Raw genomic sequence first — 10,651 nt, forward strand, 5'->3', positions numbered from 1 at the left:
GTTCCACCACTCTTATTGCTTTGCAGACTGATGTTCCTCAGGGAGTGATACGGGTGCAGGCGCCTCATCTTTCCAAAGTTTCCATGGCAATACAGCTGACAGAAGAGCTGAAAGCCGGTGATATAGTAGCCAGGTTTCTCAGCCAGAAAAGGTATAAACACATCTTTGTTTTGTTATCATGTCGGGAGAAGTGTCTCTTCATTTATTATATCAAGAAAAAAAGTTTTAAAATACTCAAAGTCCAGGTCAGTTCATGAACTGTTTGGGTGAATTTAGCCATCAAAATACACACTTGAGGAATTAATGCTTTTAAATGTTATTAAAGCCTAGGAAACCTTTAGGAATACATAAATGCTGTTAGTAAAAAGTTAATTGCTATTTAATCTGATGGGTCAGGAATAGTTTGGTAATTTTGTGGGGACAAGTCAGAAGGGAACTCTAAGAAAACAGAGGAATGAGGAAAGAAGAAAGTTTTGGTTTTTTTTAAATAATGCATTTATTATGTAAATATATAATACATTTATATATAAAAATCTATTTAAAATACAAGCATCATAAAGGCACCCCAGGACATGCATTTCTGTGTAACAGCATAATAGGTACTGGAGTATAATGATGTGAAAATGTCATGTACATTAAATGATTTTAAACCAAAAGCTACATTTTAGTCATTCAAATCCATTTAGAAAGGGAGAAATTTTATGAACCTTTTGAAAAAAAAATAAAATTAATGCACGTGTTTATCACATCTAGCTATTCATCTAAAGCAATAATATGGTACTCTAGTTGAGATTTAGAATCTGCTTTTTCCTAAATGCTGTTTTTAGAGTTTTACACCATTGTCAGAAAGTTATTTTCTCGCTGGGCTTTAGCATATATTATTACAATTAAGCAGTGAGAATAATAGAATCCCTTTGTAATACAGGGACTTTATTTTTCCACTGTCTGTTTTTTACTTCTTTTAATTGCAATACAATTAAATCCAGCAAGAAAGTGATTTTTCCCACCCAACCATAAGGCTTTTTTCTGAAATATGGCATGTTTGAGGGAAATATTTATTTTTGCAGCATCAGTAAAAGAAAAATCAAAGGGTAAATATCAAGCTACTTGCTAATAACAATGAAATTCTTTCCTAAAACGTGCAGTTTCTTCATATTTATCTTATTTTACCTTTTCTAGTGTACTGTTCACTTGCAGGACTGTTCATTTGCACTGACATGCAAGGGTATTCTTGTTCACTGATTGTGTCAGTAAGGATTTGTGACAGGTGCAGTGCTGATTTTACTTAGCATTAACTTCTCCCAGACATGTCTAGGTGGCTGATCCACAACCACCTTTGTAATATCATCATTATGTTCTGTTCCCCACAGTGGAAATGTCCAAACACTCAAGAAAGAAGAGGTCTTTCTTTATGAAATAGGAGGAAATATTGGTAAGAATGGCTTCTGAACAACTTACTTTGCTAGAATAGGATTCCTTGGTACATTGTCCATGGGCTTCACTGTGGTTGCATTTTTATTCATGTCTCTTGTTCTCCCTGACACTAAGGCAGACAGTTGCCCTTGTGGAGAAGGCAGCAGAGATGTTGGTGTAATCATTATACTAGTGGTATCTTACCATCTGTCCCTGAGGAAGTTGGCAGCTGTAACAGATGTTCCTGATATGTAGGTACAGTGAATAAGCGCAGAAAGGTTGGATACAAAGGTGCTTGGATTTCATCTTATTCATCTTTTTGTATTGAGGCATAATAAATGAACTTTCATTCCTTCATGTTCTGCATTTGAGTGTCACTTTGGGGGGAGTGTTCTTCTGGGGGAAAGAAAATGCTCAGCCAGAAAGATGGCCATGTGATAAAATTTTCCAACAGCTAGTCTTTCCTACTCTGCTTATTCCAGATCCTTTTGATTAAAGTAAATAGCAGATAAGCAAAGTTAATGCCAAGGATAATTCTGAGCCCAGTTCTAAAGTTTTCTTCTACAAATGCAAGAGTATTTTTGCATTAGAAATCAGTTTCTAATCGGAGTATTTTTCATATGTTCAGGAAAACAAAAGGAGAACTAGAAAGCAGTAGTAGATTGGATTTACATTTACTTTTTTCCTTAACTGTGTCCTGTTAAACTTACTTGGCATTATAAAATCACATGTAGTACTTGTTCCTTTGCAAATTTCAATTCCGTTTGTAAGTTGCTATTTATAGCATTTTTCTTTTATTCTAATCACTATTATAAATCATGTTTTTTGCATGTTTGTCTAAACCAAAAGACTTAATTAAAAATGGCACTTATGTTTCCTGCAACAGGTATGTTTAAGTCTGATAAATAAGTTGCTGAGATGGTTGGATGCCAGATGAATGTATTATATGTTCTCTTGCAAATCCAGTATCTGCATACATTTCCTATGCCTGTTAAAGCAGGTTGCAATCCCAGATGTAAGACTTTTTTGAAGGAGACAAATATCTTTTTTATTCTACAGAGGTGTAATCATTGCAGGAAAAAAGGTTTTGTACCAGAATTCCAATGAAACTGGAACAACTGTTACTTTAAATTTGTGACTTTAAATTGTGACTAAATTGTATTTCTCTTAGAGAAAGTGCAGATTTATTTTGTTTTGCTGTGACATAGGTTAGAAAGCTTAGATGTTTTTTCTGTCTGAATGGTTTACTTCCAGAGGATTTCAACTTTAATCAGTTTAATAAGTCCTTTTTAGTCCTTATTAATACTCTCAGTTGAAGTAAGAGAAACTCGCTGCCTTTAACCTGCCATACAGGTTCAAGTAAACCAGCTGTCCTGACCTTTGCCATCTGTCTCTCTTCACAGTGTGCCTGACTCATGTAGAGAGAGCCCAAAACAAGACTTGAGGAGCTCATGGCACTCTCATGTCCTTACACTTGTACTTGAAATTGTAACAAGCACAACACTGTGATCTTGTCCTCTAGCAGATGCAGCTGCTGAAGTCTGCACACATTTCTTTAGTAGTCAGTACACTGTAGAATTTCAGGGCACTAAATGGGACTTCTGCAGATTTGTGCCCAAGACTGGATGGATAGGGACATAGCAAAGTGCTGTCCCCATGCTCTCACTGCCTGAACATGCTGCACTGTGCAGAGGAGAAGACCTAGCTCAGCAACATGGGCAGTACTGGTCACAGAGGTTCGGATTAAAATTCTAGAGAGAGCAGATGGAGACTGTGCCTGGTTGAGCAGGGAGGCCAAAGAGCTGGCAGACAAACTCAGCTGCACCATTCTACCTGTGTTTGCCTCCTGTCTCAGCAGTGCAAGTACTGGAAATGTCTGTCTGGCACGAGTCATCCACCCCAAATAATTGCATAGCGGAGTAGAAGAGGAGCTGTGATGTAGAGCTGCAAATGCATGAGATAATGCTTTGCCTGTAGGGGAATGGGAAGAATGAGCAGATCTTGATGGATCAGCATATGCTATTTTCATCATTGCTACTAGACATAAATTAATTGCCTGCACCAAGAACAGTGTACTACTTTTCCCTCCTAGGACAGCAGCTATTACAAGTGCTGTACAGAACAGCTGATTTAGGAGGAGGAAAATAGGGAGTAACACATTCTTAGCAAGCAAAAACCTTTCACAAACTTAGCATTTAAAAAGGGGAAAATAACCTGAAATTTCAATGGGCTTCCATGCAAATGTGAATGTAGTTTTTGGATATAATCATGAGAGATCAGGACATTGCATCTGCATGGTCTGTGTGAGGAATCTGACCTAGAACATGTCGCAGAGGTAGAGCAGCCCTTTCTCTCCTTCGTTCTTCCTCTTCTCTTCCTCCTCAAGGCAGACAGGAAGGGTAGGAGCACTCCAACTTTTATGTGCATTGTCCTTTGTTAAACACCACAGAGAGACTGTGAAAATGTCATGGAGTAAAACAGTACAGGAACTTTGGAAGTTGTTTCTTTTCTCTGTTGGTGCTGGTGTAACCACGTGGCTTTTTTTTTTCTAGGAGAACGCTGCCTTGATGATGATACCTACATGAAGGACCTATACCAGCTCAACCCAAATGCTGAGTGGGTTATAAAACCTAAGCAGAGCTAAGATCACAGCTAATGGCAAAACCTCCAACCTGTGGACTTACGTTGTACGGCTGAATGTTTCAAAGGGAGAGTGTGTCCTCTCAACATTCAACCACTGTGTATATTAATAGAACTTTATCCAGTTTAAAACAAAAAAGGCGATAGTGACCCAACAGTTATAACAAGTAAACTTTCAGTTTTACTTGCAGCAAAATTTTGGAGATAGCACAATTTTCCTACTCATGTTTGAAACGAGCATAAGTACCTTATATATTTTATATATAAGTACCTTAAATATTTTAATGGCACTAAGCTACCTCCCATCTGGTAGGTCTTGTTTAAGAATTTATTTTTCAAGCAGGTGTTTAAACTCTTTGCATTAGAGACCTACAAACTCTCTGTGTAGCATTTTGTGTTCATATAGGTCTTTTCAGTGCTATTACAATAGAGAACCAAATCCCGATCAGCACTTCTGAATGGTACAGTATTAAAAATACCTGACTGAGTCATATGAATTTCCCAGATAAGTGTGAATTTCACTGGAAAAAAACTGCAATGCAATGTATTTTGTCTTTGAACGTCCTAATTTAAAGTTTGATGAAAACTATTTAAAAACAACTGTGAAGATGCTTTCTATGCAGCTTTTTTGCTAGGTCTTCTAAGTAATTTTATTTTTACTCCAGTTGATTGTGCTCTTGAGATTATTACAAAACAAAAGAAAGAAAAAAAAACAAAGAAAGGATCACATGACAAGGTGAGTCTTTTTAAAGCTCACTACTCTAGGCATTGTCCTTTCTGGCATATTGTCATGCACTAGAAAAACCTTTTAGGTATTTCAGCAGTGATTGCAGCCATGTTACATACACCGATTTCAGGTTTTTTGGACTTCTGATAGATTGAGTTTTATGAACTGCCAAAACTTTTAAGTTACTAGCATAATAAACATTTTCAGGAAAAATAAAATAACTGTGGAAGGAAACTGCAGTCTCAATTTCATAGGTAGCAAACCATTAAACCTTTCACTCAAAACCGATGTAAGGGTCTGCTGTGGGTATTACTTTCCATTGGCTATATATCTGGTATATCCTGGACAAGGTTAGAAATCAAGTTCTGATTGCACTGATGCTGATAGGTGCTGTCTAAACCACTTCAAAAATTAGTGCTCCAACAGAGAGCTATTGCAAATTCATCCCTTTTCAGGAAAGGACTAAAAGCTCCCCATGGAATTCACTGATAATGAATTGTAGACTGAGGAGGCTTGTTGCAACACAAAGAGCCGTGGCCTGAAGCTCCAGAGCCCCAGTTCCACAGCGACACTTTGGGCTCACTAGGTTGTGTACCACTTCACAATTTATTTGTAAACTAGCTCAGCTGTGCTCAAGTGCTTACACCTGCGTGCTGACTACCTGAAGTAACTACTGTGAAATTGTATGCTTGGAATGAAATACTTTCTCTCAGTGCACACAGAGATTTATATTGACCTCATAGGGAGTATTCTACTTGCAATCAAGGACTGAATTACATTTTTTTACATGATCAAAGCTGATTAAAGGAATAAAGGACCGTTCTGCTGAGCTTTGGATGTGAGCCCTGTGTTGACAGAGTAACCACTGGAACTCTCCCTTTTATGTACAAGCAGTGAAATAGAACTCTGAAAGGTCATAGATAAATTAGACATCTGCTGATTAGTTATCCACAGCATATGAACAATTTTGGGGCCATGTATATTTATTGTTTCTTAAAGTCTGTCTTCATATGAAGAGGAAGCGCTGCACTGGTTGGTTCTGAAAAGCAGGATGAGTAAAAGAGGAAATTGTTCTAATGTGACTGTACTGCCCTCGATGCTCCATTTAGCTGGGTATTCCCATGTGGTATAGCACTGTGCCACTATGGGCAAATCCTCTTAAGGCAAATTACTTTTGTCTGTAGAGCAAACTCCCTGTTCTTCAAATGGAAGGAATAGAGTAGCAAAGCAGTACAATGCTTAGGTGAACATTTATGAACCTAATGTAATAAATATAAAGGGGTTTTTTTGACATGTATTATGAAAGTGATGTGTGTTTTCATAATACATTATAGTTCTGTAGAAGATTACTTGTTACTGGAACTCTAGGTGTTATTTTAATCAGGAGTAAAGTGCAAATGATGGGAACAGCTGTTCCTAAGAGTTTCAGTATAAAATTGCAACCAACCTGTGGTTATGATCTCTTAAATAACTTTACTTTTGGTTTAGTGCCATTGTTTTTTTTTTTAATTTAAAAAAGTTCTTTTGTAATTAAATGTTGTTTGTTTCTGACTTTTTCTGACTTTCTCATTCAAGTTCTTATATTTGTGCATAAAACATACCCAGATGACTGTCATGGTTTGAGCCTGGCACAGAGCCAGTGCCCCCATGAAAATGCCCTCACCCTGGTGTCTGCTGTGAGATGTGACCAGGAATAAGCAAAACAGGCTCCAGCTTAAACATAAAGAACACTTTATTACCTAAACTACAGGAAAATAGGGAAAAACTATAAGGAAAAGAAAAAAAATTGAAAACCTTACAAAAAAACCACTTTCCTCCTCCCCACTACCTGAATTTCCCAATCCGATACATTCTCCCAAATCACCAACTGCCCAGTCTGGCACCACACTTTAGTATACTCAAACTTCAGTTCATGAAGAGGAGAGGAGTCCTTCTTGTTCCATAGGCTTCCCCTGGAAACATGCTGAAACCTCTGTGCTTCCAATGTCACTCGGCACCGCCCGGAAAAAGTCCTTTTGCCGCTTGTGACATCTTCCTTCCATGCCCAGTGCTCTCACCACCGTGCATGGACCAGAGCTGCTTTTAGGGTTGTCTTTTAAGGATGCCTTGTCTCACTCCAAAAAGGCACAGTCTCTGCTTTGGGACATCTGTCCCCCCCATATTTTTCCAACCCCCTGGGGCCGAGGGGTCCCCACGATGAACCCTCCTGGTTCTGAGGCACTGCCTCCCCCTAAGTGCAGTCTCTGTGTCACAGGAACAAACTGAGTCCATGGCCACAAGAAAAGTCCAGCCAAAAGGCCACTCCAAGCATCTCTCTCTTCACTCAGCGAGTCTTCTCTACGTCCTTTGGGCCAGGTCCTTGTTTCATCTTATCTCCCTTCTTAGTCAGCTCCGAGGAGGATCAGCATTCTTGCAAGGCCCCAATCATGAAAGAAAGGGGTTAAAAATTTCAGTCTCTGCCTGTCTCAGAATGACGATACTCCCACACGCGCTGCTGCTGCGGCCGGCCGGGCTGCACCCTTCTCCCCCCTTTCTCCTTCTGGGCCGGCTGCTATCACATTCCGTCTCGCCGACTCTCCCTCTGTCTTCCCTCCTGGGGGGGGGAAATGTCTGCCCGATGTCTCTTGGGGCTGCTCCTCCACCCTTCCATCCTTGAGGGCCTTCTCACCCCCATCTCTGTCCAGGCCCCGGGCCTACTGCATGGCTGCCCCTCCCCTGCCCAGCAGCAGCGGCTGGACAGGGGAGGGAGATCCGACCTCTTCTCCTTGACGTCCCAAGAGAGCCTCCCAGGGCCAGAGCTCTGCTTTTTAACCCCTGTGTATTCTCGGAGGTGTGTCCAAACTGCACTGGTCACACAAGGTGCCAATATCAAACTCCGAGCATCCATTGGTTTGACCACAGCCTCCCAGAATTCCCACTTCTTCCTGGTCAAACCACCACAATGGCACTAAACAATAATTATTTTGTGATTTCATACTTTACATCTTTATAGAGAGCTAGTGGTATTTGTATGACAAGAGACATTAATAAGTTGAAATCCTGCAAAACGAACGCCTGCTGGAAAAAGAAATAACAGGCTAGAAGTTTAGAACTTTGCTGCAATTGCAATACACCATTGCTAAATCTGTAATGTGACAATTACTGGGTACATGCAAAGGAACAGGAGGCTTCTCAGTGCTTATTGAAAGTACCGGCTCTTAATTCTTCATAATTAAGTAATTAAATTAGGATACAAGTGAGAAGTCCAAAACGCGTTCAGGTAAGCTGATAAGAATCTTTTATCATTAAAAAGACAGTGCCGCATAAGTTGCTTATTTGGGGTGATTTGGTAAGTGACCATTGTTTGTTTGACTGGTGACTTGGGAAACACATCTGCAGGAGGTTTTTCACCTGTTGCCAGATTAATGCTGTGTGCAGCCCTGCATGGGCAGAGCAGCCAGGACTAGGGAGAGGAGGGAGTGGGGAAGCAGGTGATGGTCCCTCTTACCACTGCCGGGATGTTGTGGAGCATGGAAAGATGGCTTTGTGCTCAAAAGCCCTCTGGTGAAGGAAGGGGAAGGAGGGGAAAGGTCCCCAGTGCTTGTATGACGTGTAGACACCTTTCTCACACTGCCTGTTCTTCAAAGACCTCAGAGTTTGCACTCATTTTCCATAGCCTTGTGTTCTTCCCCACCTTGTGCAAAGCTCATGGACCAGCCCTGGGTATCTGTGGGTGCCAGGAGGAAAGGTGTCATCCCAACCAAGTGTCCCCTATGTGAGCAGCAGCGAGACAGGTCTCTCTCATCTTGCAAGTCAACAAGCAGCATCTCTGAACGTTCCACTGAGGTTCCCAGAAGACAGTAGGAAGCAGGAAGATGAATGGATCTGGATGTCTTGGAAATATTGGCTGAATTTCTGTCAGTGGCATGACTGAGATGAATGCAAGGATAAGGAGATGCACTTTTTGGCAGTGAGCACCAACAAAGAAGGAAATGTTTGAGAAAGGCCTGCTTGAAACTTTTCCCAGCCCATTATTTCTTTGTCAGACATTCTTAAAAGCAATGTAACTCTCCAATAAAACTCACTGTCTTCCTAAGTATTGAGTTAAATTGCAGCAGCAAGCTAACTTGGTGAAAGATTGCTAAAGAAATTGTTTCCTTGGTATCACATTTAAATGCATCTTAGAAGCACAGCAGAGAACTAATCATATCTTTCAGAGGTTGCAGCCATTCAAAAAGTATAAAATTTGTATGTGCTAATCTTACAGCAATATTTATAATATTTTTTTTTGTGTGTAGAACAATGCTTTAAAGATATTTATACCACTCTTTGTGTACCACTGTGGTCTGTTGCACACAGACCACATCTGAAGTGGGTAAGTACCTATTATCCTCATTTAACAGATAAGAAAAGTGTTCATAAATGGCTGGCTTCTGGCTAGAAGAGATGAAATTAATCTGTTTTTTAGAAGTCAAATAATGATCCTCCAGCAATTGCCTTAAAAATCGGCTGTATTGCCAGTAACAGCGGTATAGCAATCACAACTATGGCTTCAGGGGATTCTTTTAATAAATACAATGCTGTAATTTTTAGCCTGGGTTCCAAAGGAAATTTATCTGGGGTAATCTTGCTACCTTGTGTGTGTCTTCCCCTAATTACTTTTCAGTCTGTTGGCAGACTTTAGTAATTTTTGGCAAATGCAGTGGGAGGAAAGGCATGTGTCAAGAAAATAATAAAGCTTCTATGAGCTTCATAAAACTAGGTAGTAGGAGTCCTTTGTTCAATGGGGAGATGACAGCACAAGTTTCAGTTTTATTTAGGCACCAGAACAGAAGTGTGAGAGAAATCATACCCATGCTCTGGCCATGGAGGAAGGCTGTGCTTGGAGCCCTCAGCCAGCAACCAGGATTTGGCATCAGGCCTTTGGAGGCCTGAGAAAGCACTTGCTTTTGTTGTTGCCTGCTTTCTGAATCTTGTCGACTTGATGTGAGTGATTCTTGCTGAAGCTGTAGTTATTCTCCTGAGCTGGCTTTTGGGGTGCAGCCTCTGTGGTTAGTGCAATTCATGCCCATACCCTCCTGTGGACTGAGCACCTTTCCAGCCTGAGCTGTACCCACAGCTGAAGGCATTGATGCAGGTGAGGAGGTGGGTAGAAAGATCGCTCCTCTCTCTGCTTGTAGGGCTGTTGGGAATTACCTTTAACCTGGGGAATAATCGGATCTAAAACCGGGCAGTATCAAAGGACAGCCTTCACTTGCAGATTTTAAACCATCGTGGGATACAGCTTGCCATTCGTGAATCACAGGGAGTGGTGGTGGTGGTGGTTCAAAAGATACGATTACTCCTTTGTAGTCCATTCTGGGGTGACTGAAAGGATCCTTCCTTCCCCCTGTGGCCCTGTAAAACAAATAACTAATGCTCATTTGCCTTGAGAGCCACAGTCGCTGCATTTCACCTATGGAATGAGCTTTGCCGTCTGTGTGACCATTGTGCCTCTGTAATGCGGTTACTCCTGAGAACAAATTGTCTTGTTTCCCGTGAGCAGTCTGCTCACATGCTGTGTCGCTAGATCAGCTCCTGCAGGGCAGCCAGTCCTGTGCTCCTTTCCCCGGGGATTCCCTGTGCCTTCCGAGCGGTGACCCCGCCACCTGTTATCCACACGCGGGGATGTGCCTTTGCCGTCCGCTGTCATTCCCCGCCTGCCGGGGATAAACAGAGGGACGTTCCTGCGGCACTCGCTCCTCTATTCCGTGTGTCGGGGACAGAAATCCCGGGGATGCCACGGGCGGCTGTATCTCGGTGTCCCGGCCGGCTCTCCCCGGGCTCTGTCCGTGCTCTCGCTGCCGGGCGGGGCGGCGGCAGGTGGCGGTGCGGGGGGCCGCGCTCCGCTCC

General features: G+C 41.6%; 1 protein-coding gene across 5 annotated transcripts in view; it reads left to right on the forward strand.

The window, feature by feature from the left end:
* The window catches only part of ARHGAP18 (Rho GTPase activating protein 18), a 94,572-nt gene extending 88,236 nt beyond the window's left edge, over positions 1–6,336 (forward strand). For all 5 annotated transcript variants that reach the window (XM_014267554.3, XM_074537830.1, XM_005487728.4 and 2 more), the window contains exons 13-15: positions 27–151; positions 1,371–1,432; positions 3,966–6,336. In XM_014267554.3, coding sequence (XP_014123029.1) covers positions 27–151; positions 1,371–1,432; positions 3,966–4,057 — 279 coding nt within the window. In that variant the 3' untranslated portion in view covers positions 4,058–6,336. The remainder of the gene's footprint in view (positions 1–26; positions 152–1,370; positions 1,433–3,965) is intronic.
* The last annotated feature ends 4,315 nt before the right edge of the window (positions 6,337–10,651 follow it).

This window comes from Zonotrichia albicollis, chromosome 3 (assembly GCF_047830755.1).
Source record: "Zonotrichia albicollis isolate bZonAlb1 chromosome 3, bZonAlb1.hap1, whole genome shotgun sequence".
NCBI lineage: Eukaryota > Metazoa > Chordata > Aves > Passeriformes > Passerellidae > Zonotrichia > Zonotrichia albicollis.